This window comes from Rousettus aegyptiacus, unplaced genomic scaffold (assembly GCF_014176215.1).
Source record: "Rousettus aegyptiacus isolate mRouAeg1 unplaced genomic scaffold, mRouAeg1.p scaffold_m13_p_4, whole genome shotgun sequence".
Classification (NCBI taxonomy): Eukaryota; Metazoa; Chordata; class Mammalia; order Chiroptera; family Pteropodidae; genus Rousettus; species Rousettus aegyptiacus.
The window spans coordinates 22,737,605-22,758,607 of NW_023416307.1; the positions used below are offsets into that span (position 1 = coordinate 22,737,605).

At 36.4% G+C, this 21,003-nt stretch overlaps 1 protein-coding gene across 4 annotated transcripts; it reads left to right on the forward strand.

The window, feature by feature from the left end:
* The first annotated feature begins 522 nt into the window (after positions 1–522).
* MFSD1 (major facilitator superfamily domain containing 1) lies at positions 523–20,688 on the forward strand. Of its 4 annotated transcripts, XM_016148903.2 has the most exons (16): positions 526–803; positions 2,599–2,651; positions 3,311–3,423; positions 4,889–4,931; positions 5,207–5,274; positions 6,771–6,879; positions 10,201–10,303; positions 12,074–12,172; positions 12,613–12,724; positions 13,660–13,716; positions 14,053–14,209; positions 15,486–15,583; positions 16,154–16,266; positions 17,335–17,382; positions 18,256–18,313; positions 19,551–20,688. In XM_016148903.2, exons 1-16 carry the CDS (start codon positions 641–643, stop codon positions 19,552–19,554), a joined length of 1,398 nt encoding a protein of 465 aa, XP_016004389.2. In that variant the 5' UTR covers positions 526–640; the 3' UTR covers positions 19,555–20,688. The 4 variants fall into 4 exon arrangements, with proteins under 4 accessions (XP_036075264.1, XP_016004389.2, XP_036075262.1 ...); XM_036219369.1 differs by lacking the exon at positions 19,551–20,688 and having other exon boundaries at positions 18,256–18,317; XM_036219371.1 differs by lacking the exons at positions 3,311–3,423; positions 19,551–20,688 and having other exon boundaries at positions 523–803; positions 2,603–2,651; positions 18,256–18,317.
* Positions 20,689–21,003: the final 315 nt, after the last annotated feature.

Below are 21,003 nucleotides of genomic sequence, written 5' to 3' on the forward strand. Positions count from 1 at the left end.
CCAAATGTCTTCCCCAGGCATTCCTATAGTATCCAGTGCTTATTTCTGTCGCTATTCTCACATTCATCATTTTTTTCTTAAATGATCAGTTTCTGTCGATCTCTCCAACTAAACTGTGAACTCTGAGGTTAGAGAGTTTATGCAGTGGTGCTCAATCAAGTCTGTGAGTCTTATTAACAGATACCTAAGAGACTGCGGAAAACACTGTTGCGAGAAGGGCGGCACGTGTTTTTTCCGCGCCCTTAGCGAAGGCCAAACAGCGCGGGAGGAGCCCGGCGTGGAGCCGGATGGGAGGCCCGCCCTTCCCCCTGGGGGAGCTGCGCCTGCAGTGCAACGAGTGCTTTTATAATCAAGTCAGGAAACAAAATGACAGAGCGGTGACAGCTGGAACCTAAAAGACCTCAGCACCACGAAGAGTTTGCCCACTGAGTACACACCGAAAGACGACGCCCCCTCCTGCTCTTCCCCGCAAGCCCTGCCCACCACGCGATCACGTGAGCCTGGCCCTGCGTGACCTGCCGCGGCGTCGCGTGAGCGATCGCGGTCATGTGACCGCAGTTTTGACAGAGCTCTGGCCTACGAGAATCCTCCGGGGCATCGGAGTTGCAGTCATTCTTGTTATCGGTCTCCCGCCGGCCGGATGGAGGAGGAAGATGATGAAACGCGGGCCCTTCTGGCAAACGGACGCACAGAGACTAGTAGAGACGCCCCCGCTATCCCCCGGGCGCTGCCGGCCCTCTGCGACCCCAGTCGCCTCGCGCACCGGCTTTTGGTGCTGTTGCTGATGTGCTTCCTTGGCTTTGGTGAGCCGCCTGGCTGGGTGGGGTGGGGCGGGGCGGATAATCAGAGAATCCCCGACTTTCTCTCGAAATCCTGAGATGCGACCCGAGCTCACCGGTGTCACCAGGCCTCAGCGCAGCTTCTGGCTTCAGCTCCTGGACCTCTCTTCCTTTCCCTTTGTGTCCCTATCCATGCCTGGGGCGTCCCGAAGGTAGGGGTCAGGGGACTGAGCTCGGCGAGTATTGTCCCTATGCCTTTGCTCCAAGAAGTCCCAAAGGCTGGCAGTTTAGTTCCTGGGGGTATAGACATGAAGAAATCTCAGGATCGTCAAGGTTTCTCTTTGGCACTTTATTCAGGAATTGAGAAAGCTTTAACTACCCGCCCGCCTGGCCGCCGCATAAAAAAACTCTTGTTTTTAAATCAATTTCTTTATAAGTTTTCACCCTCTTTTGGAAAATGTGTGAATGGGTCTTGCTGATGGCTTCAGTGATTAGGTGCACTCTTCAGCTGTGCCACTGAAGCTATTACACTGGATTGGACTTGTGGTAGTGGTTGGTTTCACTTCTGAAAGCAGATGACTCTGAAAACAATTTCTTGAGATAAGTTTTCAAACATCTTTCAGTGTTTCAGCCACGAATTAATTCGGGAACATCCTAATGTCGATATTAGTTTGGTATGAAACTAATAGTGTGTTTTTCAGGGGGTTCTCAGAAACCAGTGTAATCGGCAAGTTTAGGAACATTATGTGGATAAAACTATGCTACCGTTGGAATACATAAGTAGACATGAAGGACGCTTTGGGCTTTAGTTTCCTTGCAAGTCTTTTTGATTCCTTTCCCCCCAATTTCTGGATGGGAGGATGCCCATCCATTACCTTTAAATCATGACATTGACACCCCTTAAAACCATTAAATCAGGAACCACAAGTTGCTGAGTTAGGAACAAAAAAAAGAATAACAACAACATAAAACACTTACATTGTCCCTATCCAAGCAGACAGATCATTTTTGATAAATGATGATGCTAGACTTCAGAAGCCAGATTGATACCTTTCTAATGACAATTTTCTTTTGAATCTGTAGCTTCTAATACATACTTATAGAAAGAATTAGAGGAGAAATGGAGGCAGTATTATCTTGAAGCTTACCACAAATCTTGTGAATTTTATTACTTTAAAAATAAATCTGAATGAATGTCAGCTTCTCTCCACTTTTTCTTACTGACAGACATTATGGTTTAACTTAATTCTTTAGAACTCTGTTTTTCTTCATACTTGGCACTGTGCTTGCTAAATTATTTGATTCAGGCATTCTGTTTGTAGAATTAGAATTCTTGTTTCAGATATTGGTTTAGTCAAAGTAGTTAAACTCCATCCTCCGTTCTCGGGATAAGTGGTGACTTTAGATAACATTACCAGGGAACTGCTGGGGATGTTTGTGAAATTGTGTGTGTGTGTGCATTTTGGTAACTTTAAGGAAATATAACTGCTTCATGAAGATGCTGATAAAGTAGTATACATATGAAGCATGACAGTAAAATGGAAGAATAAGTAGTTGTTGGTTAACTTCTTAATCTAGGTTCCCAGTATTTGCTGTATATGCACACTAATGATTTGTAAATGATTTGGCATGTGCTCTCTGGGTTATTTGGCTACCATTTAGAAAATAATGATGGACAAGGAAATGGTTCAAAAAAGTTTTCACAATACCACTCCTTAAGCCCCTAGTATAAACATTTAAAATTACCATTTGAGTAGTATTTTCAGCTTAAAACTTTTACATAATGTTATTAGAAAATATTTGTTCTTCCTTTTTCTAGGCAGCTATTTTTGCTATGATAATCCTGCTGCCCTTCAGACTCAGGTTAAACAGGTAAGTTGATTTTTTACCTTTGTTTCTTTTGTTGGCTTAAGAGCAGGTGTAGCTGTTGAGGCTTCATCAGCTCTCAGGTTGCCTAGTTTAAATATGTTTTTGTTGTTATTTTGGTTTTTTTGAATATGGATACTGATTGAAGAGGATTGTACATGTCAGTATTTTTAATCTGCTGTAAAAAATATATTTGATATTTGCAGTTTTCTGTGCGTTTAAATTCCTTGTAAGCTTTTTATTTGGAGGGGGGAAATGCATAGATTGGCTCTCCACATTCTAGAATGGAAGGGAAAGAAGGTTGGAGTTAGTGGTAGGGAAGGTAGGGATAGGCTAAGATTATTCTTTTTCATGTGGTAGGGAGCCCCAATGCAGGTAATATAGGGGTGATAAAAATATAGAATATATAGACAGATGCAAATGGAGGTGGTCCCCATAGTGGGGGATCTGACTGATGCTGGACTCCATGAAGCCTCTGAAATGGCATGTGGACTCAAGAAGTTCCCAGGTGTGACCATTTTTCTGGGCCATAGCTGTCATGAGATTTCCCAAGCTGTTAAGTGACTACAAATGATTGAGAAATTCGTCCTCTACCTAGAATGTTTTGATTGTTAATTGCTAAACTTAACTGTTTGGAAAAATAGTTTTATTTTTTTTCCATGTAGGATATGCATGTGAATACCACGAAATTCATGCTGCTGTATGCCTGGTATTCTTGGCCCAATGTAGTTTTGTGTTTCCTTGGTGGCTTTTTGATAGACCGAGTATTTGGAATACGGTAAGCTTGAAAAAAACTCACCTATGAGTAAAATCTGTTCATTAGGAAAACACAGAACTAAATTAACGTATTTTTAGAAAGAACTGAATAAATAAACTTCTCTGTTTTTCAAAAGATTTCTGTACCTCTAGAATTGGTTTTTGATTCTAGAATCGTTGGTATTTCAGTTAAGGCTGGGATTAGTACATGCTGTTTGTGGATTAGGTAACTCAGTTACCTAAAGGTAAATTATGCCCTCACTTAGAATCAGGCAGGCCATGGTCTGAATCCCACTGCTGTCACTTGCTCAACTTCCTAGCTCTTCTGAGCTGTTCCTAGCTTCGTGAGCTTCATTTTCCTCATTGGTAAAATGTGATAATTTCTCTCCTGCAAAGTGATTATGAGGATTGAGAGGTGGATATACGGTATTTGGCACATATGTAGTATTTGCTTTTCCCCAATGGGAATTTCTCTTCAGGCGTCAAACTTTTTGTGACCATGTCGATTAGATACTAAGGAAAGATTAACACTATGAGCTCTGTCACTTTTCATCCTTATGATTCTGTGTTCGTTGTTAGTGGAAACTAACATGTAGACTAGGAATGTTTTCAGAAGGCAGAGGGCAAGGTAATAGTCTCCCAACCATGTCTGATGGAAAAGAATTGAAGACGCTCTTAAGCATTTAAACTTGGGGACTAACTTTTTAAAAATTTGAAGAGTTAGAGAATAATGGAGGAATTTATTTTTCTTGGTCTAAAGGGATAGAATTAGCTGGAAATTTCAAGAGGACAGGTTCCACTTCATATGCTGAAGACTTTGCTCAGTCACGTTGACAGGAGGTGCTATGAATTGCCTTGGGAGCATAGTAAGTTTTCCAGAGCTAGAAGACATTCAGTAGAATGTGGTGTGGCCATTTCACAAGGATTGTAAGAGGCGTTTGAGTTTCAGAAGTCCGATTTACTCCTGTGGTCTTCGAGGACTCTTCTAATATTAACATTTTATTACTCCGGGGAAACATGAATCAGATACTCAAAGTTTAGAATGTTAGAGTAAAGCAGACTTATATTAATGTGGTTGATATTTGTCCTTTTAAAAACAGATTTTAGTTATCAAGAATTATAACCACTTAATCTGGCACTCCTTGGAATCAATCTTAAAATCTTAATAGAAATTTTATAAAGAATGTCTATTTTTAAATGGGAAACCTGGGTACTTCTTGAAGATTATTTCATGAGTTTTGTTTAAGAGATGACAGTGGTTTAAATTTGCATATGCCATTACTAAAGCCTCTGGAATCCCTCTAGAAGTCAAGACTTCCGTAGATTAGCATTCAGCCTAGGAAACTGCCGACTTCAGACACAGAATAGAACTTCATTTTTCTTTCCTTGAAGGGAACGCAGAGAGGTCAAAGAAACCAAAGTGAATTATTACTGAAGGATTTGGCGACATACCCTTAATTCATTCCCTCCCTCTCTCTTTCTAACAGATGGGGCACCATTATTTTTAGCTGCTTTGTTTGCATTGGACAGGTAAGAAAGGCCAAAATATTCATTGATTTCATGATAGTGACTTGAATTCTCTTCTGATTCCTGCAAAGATGTGTTTAACGAATGCACATTTTAATTAAGCATAATCTATTTTAAGCCTTGAGACAGGTGAACATTAATATTTTAATTTCACAGATTTACTAAGAATGAATATTAAAACCGCTGTAGAAGTTGTGATTCATCATAAGTTACTCGTTTCTCTTAAATACCTTGAATTTACATTTTCCATTAATTCTACATTGTATTCCACATTATAGGTTGTTTTTGCTCTGGGTGGAATAGTTAATGCTTTTTGGCTGATGGAATTTGGAAGGTTTGTGTTTGGGTAAGTTATGCATAATTTCATTTATCTTAATATGATATTGTTTTAGTGTTCAACTATCAATTTATTAAGGATTTACAAAAAATATATTGTCTCTTCTGGAAAATTCAAGTCCTTGAAATCTAGTCATATATACTTAAGACTATTAGTTGTCTTAATTTTCCTTTAAAGAAAGCAACAGTTGGGGTTTGGGTATTAGATAGTTCTCCAGAAATAATCTTTTTCCTTGTTGCACTGAAGCCGGTTTAAACTTAATTTATAGTATTGTAGTATAGACCACCAGTTTCTAGGATGGTGATCCGTGGACATTTTGCTGTTGAAGGGACTCGAATGAGTAGAGTACAAATAGACCACTTGTTCTTCATGCATTTCAGTGTCTTGTTTAGTAAGCCTGTTCTGAGTCCAACCTTGGGCTTCCAGACCTGAGGGGATGCAGATGATAGAACTTATTCAATCTTTAACTTAAAAGTATAACTCATTCGGTCTTTTCACTGGTACCAAGAACATGCGGACACATGTGACATACTCCAAAAAGTGTTCTAAGTGAGAGAGAAGAAAACAAAATATATAAAAATAGAAGGAGATTCAGAGATGGAAGTGTGGTCAGAAGTAGCATTACAAACGAAATGGGCCTTCATATCAGTATAGAATTTGGATTAGTAAAAAGGAAGAAGTATTTTTGGACTGGGATGGCATGGTGAAAAGGGCTCAGTGTTAGGATATGGAGGAGAAGAAGCTCCTAACTAAAGGCTTGGATGGGGAATGATCAATATGTAGAACTTATAGAAGGAAAATTAAAACCCAAGAATAAGACAATGTCAAATACTGAAGATATTGGCCTACAAAGTGAATTTTTGTGTCGTTACAAAGTATGGCCCGCTGTCTCTATGTGATCATTTTTTATAGCCTATATGGTGATGTGGTAACCCAGAGTCCTTTGATTGTCTGTCATGATTATTATTGCAGCATATCAAATCTTCAAAAACTTAGCAGTCTAAAACATTTCCTTGTGCTCGTGGACTTTGTGGGCCAGGAATTTGGACAGAGTACAGCAAAGATGGCTTGTCTGTGCACCTGTTTGGAGCCTCACCTAAAAAGTTTCGTGGAAGGCTAGAGGCTGCAATCCTGTGAAAGCTTATTGATGCACATGTCTGGCACCTGGGCTAGGGTCACTGAAGACTAGCACTGCTGGCTACAGTGTCTTAAGTGTAGCCTCTGTGTGGCTTGGCTTTCTCATAGCATGGTAAACTCTGGATAGTTAGACTCCTTACAGGTGGCTCAGGGCTCTTAAGTGTGAATGTTTGAGTGGAAAGGCAAATGTCACCTTTTGTGACCCAGCCTTGGGACTATTGGTTGAAGCAGTCATAAGCCCACCTAAATTCAGGGGAAAAGACAGTGACTTCCACCTTTTGATAAGTGGGGTGTCAGAGTTTTAAACCTCCTGCATTGCTAACTATGGTCTTTCTTTACAAGCTTGATTTTTCTTTCTTCATTTTTAGTATTGGTGGAGAGTCCTTAGCAGTTGCTCAGAATACTTATGCTGTGAGTTGGTTTAAAGGCAAAGAATTAAACCTGGTCTTTGGACTACAACTAAGCATGGCTAGAATTGTAAGTATGGCAAACCTAATCAAGCCAAATAGGAAGCAAAAGATTGAATTTTATAAGTATCTCTTAAAAATTATAGAATGAAATGAGTATGATAAAGTAGGCATTGATTTTTAAATATATTCCACTAGACTATAGTATAGCACTTAACCTTACTTTAAGGCATTTCTAACCTTACTTCACTTAGGAAACAGTTTAAAATGGCTAAACGAGCATTCATTAGTTTAAAGAATCTGAGCATTGGAATGGATCTTACAGATATCATTGTCTAATTTCTTATTCATTTCAGCATCCCAGCTATTAAGGTCTTCACATATGGTAATCCTGGCGCTGCTTGTGCAGTCCATGGTCAGCAGCTCACTGTGTGATGGGACAGCCCATCTACTTCAGTTAACGTTATGAAGCTTACCCTCACATAGAGATGAAATCTGCCTGCACATGGAGCTTTTACTGATTGTTCCTGCTTTGCCCTCTGTAGTTCACTACCTTAACTGTGGACCAGCACTTTGCTTATGAAGACAGCTCTTAAATTCTTGCTTGTTTCCTGTGGTTGTCTGAGCCACATTATGCAGGTTTCAGCTCCCTGAACATGGGCTCACTCCTTTCTAGGCTTAGCTGCAGGTGGCCAGTGTACCTCCTAGCATTTGAAATCTGCAGATGATCATAGTGTTTCAGGTTTGATCTGACAGAGGGTACTCAGGGGAACAACATTATGCTTTTATTAATGCAGCCTGTAAGGTGTTTTGGCTGTCCCACACCCCATTAGGTTTTTTTTCTTGTAAATGCCAATGAATGTTGATTTTTTTTTGAAAAAAAAAACCCAAAAATTTTACCAATCAGATCAGATTATTTTAGACTAATAAATGGCATGAAAGATGCTTATGACATATTCTTAAGAAATCCAATATAAAAAGTTTCTAATGTAATATTTCATCATGCGAAATATATAACACGTTTTTGTGAATATAGATTCTAATCTGTCACTGTTATAAATAATGCTGTTGTGTGACACTATAAAACTTGTCCACATCGTATTTCCTTAGGCTAGGTTGCTAAGAATGAAATTATTATTGAGTCATGGAGTTTGTTAGGGATTCTTAGGACCGTTGAGACATATTTTTACATTATTCTCTCAGAGATGTTTACATCCTCATCTGTGGACTATGAGAGGATCCTTTTCATATAGTACAGGCTATAATTACTTTTAAAAAAGTCTTTTTATCAATTTGATGGGGAACACCTAAATATTATTTTAATTTGTAATTCTTTGATAACTAGTTTGGTCTCCCATGTTTTCTAAGTTTTATCTGTAAGAATATTCTGAGTACTTCATTATATATCTTGTGCAAGTCTGTGGCAGTTTGTGGATCTCATCGTCTGATAACTTCTCAAAGAATGACATGTGATCAGTTGAGTAAGACTCATTCTCAGTGACGTCATTGTGGTTCCTAGTGATTCTCAGGTTCTTTTCTGAGTGGTTACATATTAGTAAGAACCCATCTAGCTGTGTTCTGAGGAACCCTCAGTTTTTAGGGCTTGGGGGCTTTGAGAATGCAGGATGGAGGTCCTTGGAGTGTTGGGAAGATTTGAGGAGCAGAAGATTTGAGGAGTGAGCCAGATCTCAGGCCGCCACCTCATTTCTTAGTCTTTAGGGTCTGACCTATTGATAGCAGAGTTTTAGTCAATAGCAAATTTAGCACAGGTGACATTCCCCATTCCTTGATTTCTTCTCTTGGGTTCCAGGACATGACAGTGTCACAATTTTCATTTTGCCCTCTACTTCTTCTCTACCTCTTTTGCTGGTTGCATCTCAGTCTTCTCAAGCTGTAAATGTGGGAGTGGCCCAGAGCTTGGTCATTGGGCATCTTCTTTTTTCTTTTGATGCTCATTTCCCTGGTGATCTTACCTAGTTTTGACATTTTAAATAGCATGTCTTTGCTCCTGAATTTATATCACTTGTCCAGGGCTTTCCATGAATTCTACACCTATATATGCAATTCTGTACTTGACATTTTAACTTAGTTGTCTAGTAGACATGTGAAACCTGACATGGCCATACCCAGCTCTGCTATTCTACCTGCCATCCTCACCAGCCCATGCTGTCGTTTTCTCATCCTTAGTTACTTTCTTCCAGTTGCTCAGGCAAAAACTTTGGTGTCAAACTTCACTCCTCTTTTTTTTTTTTTTTTTTTTTACTTGCTCCACACTCCACATATTTTTCTTTTGCAAATCCTATTAGCTTTACCATAAAAATATTCTAGCCAATTCTCACTTGCCCATTCTAGCCACCCTAGTATAAGACCTATCATCTCTGTTCTGGATTATTGCAGTAGTCCCTTAACAATGTCCTTCTGCCTTTGTCCCCACTTGTAGTCTGTTTTGGATATGGCAGCCAGAGCGGGTCTGTTAAAGCATACATGAATCATGCCCCTTTTCTATCAAAGCCCTAACAGCTTTCCTTCTCACACAGAGTAAAAGCCAAAATCCTTATATGCTGTATAGCCCCGCTTCCTAACATTTCCTCTCTGGGGACCTCATCTCAGCTTCTCTCTTCATTATGCTGTTTCAGCCTCTGCCCACCTTGCCATTCCCTGAGCACGCCAGGCAGCCTGTCTTTCTGGGCCTGCACACTAGTTGTTCCTTCTGCCTGGGATGCTCTTCCCCCAGATGTCCTCACAGCTAGCTTCCGTCAGGTTTTTACTTTATATTCTCCTTCTCTGCTTATTTTTTTCTTATTTTTAAAGCTCTTTTAAATGCTATTATACCACATGTTTTACCTCTTCTATCCCACTAAAAGCTCTCTGACAGCTGGAAATTTTTCTGTTCTTTATTATATTTCCAATACTTAGAATAGTGACTGGTATGTACTCAGGGCTAAATAATTGCTAAACAAATAAATAAATGAACAAGGATATTTTTACTGTAACTTTTACAATCTTCTTTTGGACAGTTGGAGAATGAATTTTTTTCAGATGTCAACACCAGGAATAGTTGTACTTGTTCTGAACTAAGGTGTATTTTGTTGTAGGTGCCCTGTGAATTTTGTAACTTGTGTTTCATTGTTGCTCTGGTTACTAAAAAGTTTTAAATGTATTGTGCTATGTTGAATACTAGCATTTTATGTAAATTGGCATTTTTTATTTGGTAATCTTACCTGTGGCTTTATCTTAGTTTGTTAGTTTTTTCTTTCTAGTGTTTTTAAAAATTATCTCTTGTTTAATCCTCACTCTTTATACTTGTTCTGTAGGCCACCTTACATCCTATTTTTCAAACAAGGAAGAGATATAAATAAAAATTATGTTGATTTATTTTTTCCTCTTTCAGGGAAGTACAGTAAACATGAACCTCATGGGATGGCTGTATTCTAAGGTCGAAGCTTCGTTGGGTTCCGCTGGTCACACAACCCTTGGAATCACACTTATGATTGGTTGGTGAATCCTGATAATCCCCCACTTTGTATCTCCTGAAAGCATGTCACAGGAAGCATCATGGCAGAGAGGAAGGAATATTGGAATTGGAGTTAGACCATGTTGGCTATAATTTTGCCTGCACAATTCACTAGTTCTTAGACCTAATTAGAAATAGTGACTCATTCACCCCCCCTTGTATTTTTATTTCCACTTTCTTAAAATGGAGGATTTTGTCCCACTCTTGTCTACTTCAGCATCGTCCTGATGATCAAATGAGAGCGTGTATCTGAGGATAATCAGGAATTTATACATGTAAGATGGTAATCATTTGTTGATAGTAGAAGGGAGGATTGTTTTCTTTTGCTTAAATTCAGTTAGTATGCCTCTAGAGCTTAGATTTTATAGAAGTTGGATAATGTGATATGGTAGGAAATCTGCTAAGTAGGAGTCAGGAGCCTGGGTTCTAGTCCTGGCTCTAACAGTTCTGTCATCTTGGACAAGGTAGTTAACCTCTGTGTCTCAGTTTTCTGTAAAATCGTGGGCGTTTGACCAAACTGTGTAGGTTCTTTCTGGCCCTAAGTTCTCTTGGCTGAGGCTCCGTTGTGTTGGTTGCTGGGTGGGTCACTGAGAATCGTATGAGGCCCTCTGGATTCACCACCCGCGCTTTTTCTCTGCTCAGTGGATTTGTCTAACTGAGCCCCATGGTGTGTAGAGGGCTTCTTGCAGAACCTGTGGGATGGGGTGAATGTTCTGCGCCTTCTTTTATTCCTTATATTTCCTTGGTACAGCCTGGTAAAAACAGGACAGTGGAGTAGTAATCCTGAACAGGTGACTTGTACCTGGACACTTCTTTCTTCTCCTTCTCTCTCAAATTGTTTGCCTGACTTAAACCTCTTTCTTACTCTCAAATGCTCTTCAGTGTTCCATCTAGTTTCCTCCACAATGGAGAGTTTGAGAATTTTAAAGAATTTTAGAGCCAGAAAAGACATGGGCCATCATAAGTCAAAGCCTCTTATTTTACATATGGGGAAATTGAAGCACAGAGAGATTAAGTTCTGTGTCTAAGATCATTCAGCTTGTTAGTGGACAAAGTAAAACTTGTATGTACTAAATTTCAGTAATTTTTCAACTGAACCGTATTATGTCAGCTAATTAAAGATTCATTTATTTTACTAAGCTTCTTTTTAAAAGTCTTTGTAAGTGTAAACTTTATTTCACTATTTGTCCAATTTACTGTAATGATATGAGGTCAGCCATTCATGAGTAATGTGAATGCTCAGCACAAAGAGCCTGAGTGAGTTGTGCTGTGGGAGGGCGGGGCCTGGGGCTGACAGAGTAGCAGCAAGAGTTGTAGACTTTGGGAAGGAATCAGAAAGAAGACGAGGTAATCACAGAATCAGACATTGCTTTTATAATTTTTTCCCCATAACCTTTTAATAACTGGTGCTTAGACTGAATTAAGAAATGGCTAATTTGCTAGCTGGTCATCATCTTTCTTCAGTCTGTATTTTGCATTACAGTACTGGACTAGTTTGTTGTAGTCTTTCCCTCTAATCTTCAGCCTTCTACTGGGAAATAATATAGTAACAGTGACGACTGTTTGTCGAGTGCTTACCATTTGCTTTTCCTTTCCTTCTGTCCTATTTCAGTAATTGTAAGCCTTTCTTCTATGTATAAATACAGTCTTTTTTGGTTGCTAAGTTTTTGGCTCTTAATGTGGTGTGCCACCTTTTAAGGAACTTTCAGTCTGGTTGTCTTTTAAATTTTTTTTTTTTTTTTAATTATAGGAGGTATAACATGTATTCTTTCACTAATTTGTGCCTTGGCTCTTGCTTACTTGGATCAGAGAGCAGAAAGAATTCTTCATAAAGAACAAGGAAAAACAGGTAAGTCTAAATGAAGAAAAGTGAGACTTTGGGGAATTATAGCTTTTTTGAGATAATTTACAATGATGCAAGTTACTAATGCAATATTATAAACCCATGAGACTTAATACATGTTTTTTAATTTTTTATTGCCAAATGTCTAAATTTTGGGGTACATTTTCCCCCTTTTATGTTTTTGGCATAATTTACATTCTCGATTGTACTTTGTATATTTGCAAAATGATGAGTGTTCCTGGAAGAAAGTTGAAAGGTAGATGCTAATCTTAGGCTCTGCTTTTTCTAATGTCTTTTTAAGTTATCCCAGAAAGTATGTTCCAGTAATTTATCGAGAAAAATATTCTTTGAACTTAATGGCAAGGGTTAATCACGTGATAAAAGGAAGATCTTCTTGACTTCAATATGCAAGATTATGCTGATAGCTTCTTCCCTTTCTTCTCAAGGTGAAGTTATTAAGTTAACTGACGTGAAGGACTTCTCTTTACCCCTGTGGCTCATATTTTTCATCTGTGTCTTCTACTATGTTGCAGTGTTCCCTTTTATTGGACTTGGGAAGTGAGTATTCTCTAGCATTCCATTCTTGTTGACTAAATTATAAGGAGAATTCAATTTCATAAATATAATTTTTTTAGCTGTAAATCTTCTCTGTTTATAGTTTATATTTACACAGGAATTGTTTTGTATCCTGGGATACAACTTACTTTCTTAGCTTAAGGTTTAGTATTGGTTTAATACTTTGATTATTTTTTTTGAAGAACTACCCAATAATAGTTTTCAATTCAAAATAATTGACTTATTTTAATGCTTGATTTTAGATAAGTAATATATTTTTTTTCCTCTTTATTCTTTGGTTAGGAAGCCTCTTATTCAGAAGGTGGACAGTATATTGGCTTATAGTGACTGGGTACATTTTTATTTGCTAGGACTGCAATTCCGCCAGACTCAGATTCAGGGTTCAAATCAAATTCTTTGCTGTATTTTCTACCGCTATCTTTTTCTTTCATTGGCAGCTGCTTAAACAGAGCAGTGTGTGAGTGAGAGTGTGTTTGTAGGGTGTGTCTTTGTAATTATAACCTTTAAAATCAGGCTTTCATTTTAAATAATTTGAAACAAATTATTATGCATTATAATGCTATGCATTATATAGCAAAGAGAACCTGTCCACTATTACTTTTAAGGAAAAGAAGCAGTCTTAATTCCCTGTGGCAATACATTTGGTTTTCTGAAAATTCATGTGTACTATTTGCTGTATATGTAAAAAAGGAAAAAGGCATCAGTATATTTTATTTAGTTAGTAAAATATTTCTATAAACACTAAAGCTTTAGCCAATTACTTGAAGATGAATATCAAATAAGGTGGGAAAACAGTATCAAGAAGAAAAAGTTGACTAAACTTAGAATTATTTGTATTCAGTTTTATTTTTGCCTTTATTTTTTAAAAATAATAGTTCTTTCTAAAGTGTTCATTTCTTTTTCCCTCTTTATTTTAGAGTTTTCTTTACAGAGAAATTTGGATTTTCTTCCCAGGAAGCAAGTGCTATCAACAGGTATTTTATCACTTTTATAAGTGCTTATTGTGCACCCAGTGCGGGTCTTAGAACCAAATGTTATAAAACATGTGTGATGTAACACTGATGGTGTGAAACCAAGACTGTACTGGGACTCGATCCTGAGTGGCCATCTTTGCATTAATGGAAAATAAAAGGAGTCTTTGACTACTCTTTATATCTTTATGTTTCTATTTACAGATGACTATTTTAGAAAATTGTTAAACTAAATGAGCTAGGGTTTGCTTGCCTGATGGCTTTGCGAACTTCTTGGATTTTTTTTTTTTTGGTAGTTGTGATGGATGTCATTAAATATCTTTTATATTCTCTTGGCAGTGTTGTATACGTCATATCAGCTCCTATGTCCCCAATATTTGGGCTCCTGGTGGATAAAACAGGGAAGAACGTCATCTGGGTACTGTGTGCAGTGGTGACCACTCTTGCTTCGCACATACTGCTGGCCTTTACACTGTGGAACCCTTGGATTGCTATGGTAATGTTGCTGTTAACACCTGGGGGGCACAGAGGACAGGGAGGAGGACTCTGCAAAGTGCATGTCAGGGGCCATGCTCAGCTCCTCAGAAAGTGGTGCTCATGACAGTGGGGAAAACAATGACTCGATTTCAATTTCTACAAAGTAATTTTTTAAAGTATGTAAATATTACTTGTTAATGCATAAGGTATTTTTAATTTCATTTGACTTATTTAATAGAGTAACCTCAATGCTAAAATAGTATGTGAATAAAATAGTCTTACAAAAACTAGAATGCTTATTAGTTCCATTTATTTTTCTGTTGTACTTCATTAAAAGAAGTCATTCCATCATAGGAGGCAAAAACTATCAGCCCAATAACCATTATTTCACATATTTTTATCATTGGCTTTTAATAAGTCAAAAAGTAATAATGAATTCATCAAGCTTTTGTTATAGTTCTTCCGAATGTCATTTTTAAGAACACAAGCTGAAGTGCTGCATTTCTTACCTCTTAACAAAAGAATATCTTGAACATACATATTTGTACTTGGTGAGAATTGTATAGGACAAATTCCTAGAAGTAGAAATGCTATAATAGAGGCTTTGCACGTTTAACATGTCGACAGATATTGTGACTTCTCTTCCTAGATCTTCCCAGTTATAGCCTTATCAGTAATAGAAGAATGTGTCTGTTTCTTAGTATCCATGCTATTGTTGAACATTGGCATTATTTTAATCTTTGCCCATCTGATAGTAGATATAAGTGACCTTATTTTAATTTAAATCATGAAGTTCCTTTTTTAATTGAAGAAAAAGTCAGCATTAGGTGACGTTTAACAAGCAATGGTGGTTGTTAATCATCTGCCCTACTCTCCAAATGGGTATCGATGACCCAGAGGTAAGATAATGGACTGTTGGCCTGATGTTGCCTTGGTTGCTTAATTATAATTTCTAATAAGTTTTGGAAAATTAGCTTCCTTAAATCATTGGTAATAACTTTTTGCAAATTAGCTTTGTTTTCTTCCTTGGTTCTTGATTGCGCCCTGGGGCCAGCCAAAGATGCATGTAATATAAAATGGTTAAGACAGTGTGCATATATTTTGTCGCAAGAGGGATACTGTTTGAGAGGATCAGAACTTTTTTGTATTGACTATGAGTGTTAGCCTGATTGCAGTAAAATTTGCACGAATATTCATATATTAGCTGTTTTATCACTCTTGCTAATCTGCATTAATGGAAAGTCACCTTTTGGTTAATATAAGCCTTTTACCCTTTTCTGTATTGCTTCCTACAGTGTCTCCTGGGAATCTCCTATTCATTGCTTGCCTGTGCGTTGTGGCCAATGGTTGCGTTTGTAGTTCCGGAACATCAGCTGGGAACTGCATATGGCTTGTAAGTATTTGCACTGTGGGCCATATAATGTTTCTCTCTGCTGTGTCAATTTCATTATTACATGAAATTCCAGGTCTCCTGAATCTAGTCATCTTTAGGCTTCTGGGATAGTTCGTAACCTGGAAATCACTAGGAAAGTCAGTTAACCTATTTATGACATTATCGTGACAACAGAAATGCTCCAAGCCTCCAGCAAGAGAGCTGGAGTAAAGTTAACCCATAAAGGGTAATTGTGACATTATCATCCCACTGCCCGTTTATCTAAGGGCTTCTCAGTGAAAAGTTAAGTATTGGTTTCTGGCCGAAAGGCGATTGGTCTTCACTTATTACCTTTCCTTTATTTAGCAGGAAGGTGTTGAATAACACTTAGTAAGGCAGGCTCCCTTACCTTTGAGCATGAAATCTAATAGAAGAAATGGGGGATAAAAAAAATATCAGGTCACCCCTGTTTGAAAACATCTCTTAACACTAAGAGTATGTGGTTTATAAATACTAATATTTATAGTGAATTGTTACTCTGCATGTGAAGATTTGAAACTGAAATGTGTTTTTATATTTCTTGAATTGTAGCATGCAGTCCATTCAGAATCTTGGGTTGGCAGTCATTTCCATCATTGCTGGCATGATACTGGATACTAAGGGATATTTGTTTTTGGAGGTTTTCTTCATTGCCTGTGTTTCTTGTAAGTGTTCCATGTGGCAACATTTATTTAGTTTCTTTTAATATGTAGCAGAATGTGCTTATTTATACTTTTAGTTTTTTGTTGTCATTGTTGTTTTCCACTCCTTTAAAGCAAATCTCTAAGATCTGTGTCTTGGATTTGCATAATTCGTAGCCCGTGCATCAGTTTCCCAACTGCTGACCTTCCAGTTCCCTGAAGATTCACAGGCATTTTTCAGATTTCTATCCTTAAAAGCAGCAGTGGACTCTGCTTTATGTTCTATTTTAAATATACTCGAAGTATAATTATACTTTCAGATAATTGCTTATGAATATCCTAAATATATTTTATTATCTCATAATTTTAGAAATAAGCACATCAAATTTGAAAACATTGTTTTTAAAAGTGAGTCATATAAGAACTTAAAATAGAGTCATGAAAGTGCTTTTATTTTTGATGCTGCAAATGTGGTTTAATTTCAAGTCGTAGTTCCTTATATATTTGGTTCCCAAACTGAACACCATGCCATTAAAAAAAAAATGTTTGTTGTTCAAGTGTGCATCACTTGTTAAGGAACAAAGCCAAGCACCTGACTTTCTGAGGTTTGCTCTGGCTCATGGCTTCGGGGAGTCTAATGACCACATTCCGATGTTTGTAAAATGGACATGGTGTTTTCAGACCTAAAACTCCCAAAGAATTACTTTGTTTGGTTCTCTGGGAAAGGTAGACAGTCTAGGGGCTTGCACGAGTGTTTGGTAAGTGCCGGGAAGGACCAGCACTTATAAAGGGAGAGGTAAGAGCAGCGGGGATGACCCATGGGTGGATCAGCCCTTTCTCCTGTGGGAGAGAGACTCAGCTTCTTTTCTGGCCTTTCCATCCCTGGGCTCAGGTAGCCCCTGGAGAAAATGGCGTGTAACTTATTTTTAGTGGTTTTTGGAAAATAATGTGAATAGTGTTTTTATTTTTAAATGCTAGTTAATAATGATTTATTTGATTTGTCTAAGCTTGACTCTGTAATTATAATTACATAGGAATCATTGGGAAGAAGTACTTGTTTTTTAAGGGCCCTGTGTTTTTTTTCACTTCCAGTGTCACTCTTAGCTGTGGTCTTACTCTATTTCGTGAATCGTGCTCGAGGTAAATAGAAGTTCAGGTATTTTCTTCTTAAACTGTGATGGATCATCTTGTGGGGTCACTGGATTATCTGAATGCCTCTTAAGAGGCCAGTGCTCTAGTTCATGTAACAGTGACATTCTGTTCATAGTGATGGAAACATTCATTATATAACATATAATTATGTATTCTGGACCTTCATATTTATTGAAATTGTTGTCATGTTCTTTTTGTTTTGTAATATAAAATTTAAGTTTTGTAATATAAAATTTTGGATGTTCTTATTATGCTAGCAAAAAGTATATTAGTATAAAGAAGCATTTTTAAAATAATTTAAAGCCATTCCTGTGTTTATATTTAAAAAGATTTATAGCTGAAATGTATATTTTATGATTGCAAGTGCATGATATAGAATGAGAAATTGCAGATTCTTTCCTTTTGCTAATATATACTACATGCATTTGTGCTTTTTTCTTCATTCTTTCTAAGATTTCGATGTTACCTTTATCCATTTTTCTAACTGGCTTACTCATGAAGGTTATTATGCATTTAGAAGAATGTATACACATGTTTAAATAGCTTTAGGTCATTTTCTCTAATTTCTGATAATTTTCACTATTATTGAATATTAATACAATGTCCCAATTGACAAAACCTGAAGCAATACATAAGTCCAAACTTAAAAGAATGCTAAAATTAAGGAGTGGTTATTTGTACCATATAAGGATTCTTAAAAAACATTTTTTTCCCCTTGGGAAAGTTCCAGCAGATAAACTATTTCCGTTCATCTTCCATAGCCTTTCTGTTACTTTAGGGTATTTCAATGCAGGAGTGCACTGTTTGAATTTTACTTATAATAGTTATATTGAAAAGATTCTATGTTTTTTTGTGTTTTAGGTGGGAACCTAAATTATTCTGCAAGACAAAGAGAAGAAATAAAACTTTCCCATGCTGAGTAAGTATTAAAAAAGAGAAAAGTTGTCCTTATGTTGAAAATCTTAAACATTAGCATTTTATTTCAAGATATTGGGATCGGATGCTTAAGAAATCAATCTTTTTCTTGATTTTCAAGAGCTAACAGTTACCTCTGGAAATGCTATAACAAAATTCTTGTTTGTGTCAGAAAATTTAAAATTTAAAAAATTCACTAAGGGTTAAGATGAAGGGGAAAAAAATATTCGAGTTTAAATTGCCTTCTGAGAGAGACCTCTGTCGTATTTGTAATTTATCAAAGGAAAGGTGTTTGTCCTAAGTTTCTATGCTAGACTCACCCTTCTAGCTTCTCTGATATTTTGTTTTTCTTAACTAGTTAAGATAATTTTTCATCTTCCCTGACTCATTTGAAACAGGTTAAAGTATATAGTTTGAGGTTTAATTTAAATTTTTTCCATGACTGTGTGTTAAAACATAATAGTGATTATATTTCATGTTATTTGTAATTTTTTAGACATTTAATTTTTTTATTTAAGAATTTATCTTTAAATATATATCATGTAACTAAGTTTTATAAATTTTGCATAGTTTAAAATCTGGTAGAACAAGGCTTGTTTCATGGGTGATGCTTGGCCATCTCAGATTCCCTTTTAACATAATAATTCAACTCGTAGAAATATATCTTAAGAAAATAATCAGAAGTGTTACAAGTTTTAAATATCTTTATGACAGTCTCATTTAATATGTCAAAGAATTGGAAACAATGTAAATATCCCAAAGTAGGGAAATAATTAAATATGTTATGACACATCTGTATATTTTAAAAATCATTTTTTAGAAGGATTTTTAAAATCAAAGATATGTAACATGCCATATTTTATGAAAGCAAAAGACAAAAATGTAGATATAATATTCTGATTTAATTTAAAAAATGTATGCAGGCATGTGTATTTCTTAAACCTATTTATTACTTGTATATAATAGAAAAAATACTGAAAGAAAAACTTCTGATTGTTAACAATTCCATTTAAATAGTATGGTTATAGGACCTTTTTTTTGCTTTTCTATATTTTCTAAATTTTCTACATTGATTGTTACTTTTATGATCAAGAAGATTTAAAAGATTATCCAGCAAAATGTGTAACTTCTAATACTTGGCACTACATGTTTTGTAATACTTACAGTTTTCATTTTGTAAACCAGATGGGCTTTGTGTTTTTTCTCCCCTTTTTGATAATTTATTGCATTATGTTTTGCAGATGAGAAGTTTAAATGGCTGTCATGAAAATGAGCTGCACACATCATTGGTTTGAAAACCTCCATTTATTAAAAAAAAATTTTTTTTTTAATCTAGAGTATAGTCATTAAGAAAAACAATGATCTGGAAATAACACCTATTTCAAAGTATATTCGTGAGGACTATTTTATTCTCTGTCTTTTGTGTGTTGCTGAACAATTCTACTTTGGAATAGGGTATTCAACAATGAAGTTTAGAAAATTGCTCTGGAACAAGCAGGCGAACTTCAATAAGGACAGTAAATAATAGAAATCTTTGGATCTCGTATTGAGATCATTTTCACAAAGTGTATCTTAGGGATATTGCCTTTTCATCCTAAAGCAAAAAAAAATTTTAAAGCTTTTGAGGAGGTAGAGGGATGTTTCACAAAGAATAAACGATGGCATTTTAATAGGCATTCCCTTTTATGATAGAAAATGTTTACAAGTTATTTTTATAAGGTCTCTTCATTTTTGCTAGTAGCAGATTCTATTCTGCTCCTTTAGTTATGAGAGGCTGCTGAGCAGTGACCCTTTTGAGCTTTATCTCTCCAGTGCTGAGCACCTTAATCACTTGGGAACATTATTTTGTGGTATAAACATTCTGTACAGTTTTTTTTTATAGTTCATTATTTTAAAAATGTCCTTTAAAAAGTATGATAATTGCATATCTATGTGGATAAATAAAAACACTATAAAGAAATAATTTTTCTAACTTAATTTTTGAAAAAAATCTTAAAACCCTAACTTTAACTCTTATTTATCTGGAAGATTATAAGAAAATCTGTGTTGGAATAAATAAAATTTGCATAATTATAGTCATTGAAAGATTATGGGATTAGCATTTTCTCCAAAGTTCTTAAAGTAACATGTTTTTCACCTTAAATAAAATACAGATATGAAATTTCTCTGAAAGACTTAAAACACTTTTTAATTGACTCAGTCTTTAGAATATTCAAGTCAAGGAATTTTTCATGTGTTTCGCTCTCTGTGGGCATGCAGATATTTTAGACAACTATTAAACTAATGAATAAAGTTGATTGTATTGTTTAAAGTACATGGCCTAACACTGTATGTTTAAAAGTTCTGGAACACATCAAATTAAAGGTGCATTTTTTCTTATTCAGGGTAACTTTATTGACTTCTATTTTTCTGACATAGTTTATCGTGTCATTTTTCAGTTGTTAGCTCTTTAGGCTTTGAATGTAGCATGACTTTTAATGGCTGTTAAATGTTGGCCTCACCAGTTGGGGGGAGTGCAGGAAGTCCACTGCTGGAGGACTTCTGTGGTCTGGCCCTGGCCTTAATCTTTCCACTACCTCTGTGCCCCAGTTGCATTGAGCTGCTTAGATTTTTTCAAATGGGTCATGTTCCTTCCTTTCCTGGGAGGCTTTGTTTACACCGATTCCTTTGCTTAAAACATATTACCCAGGATGC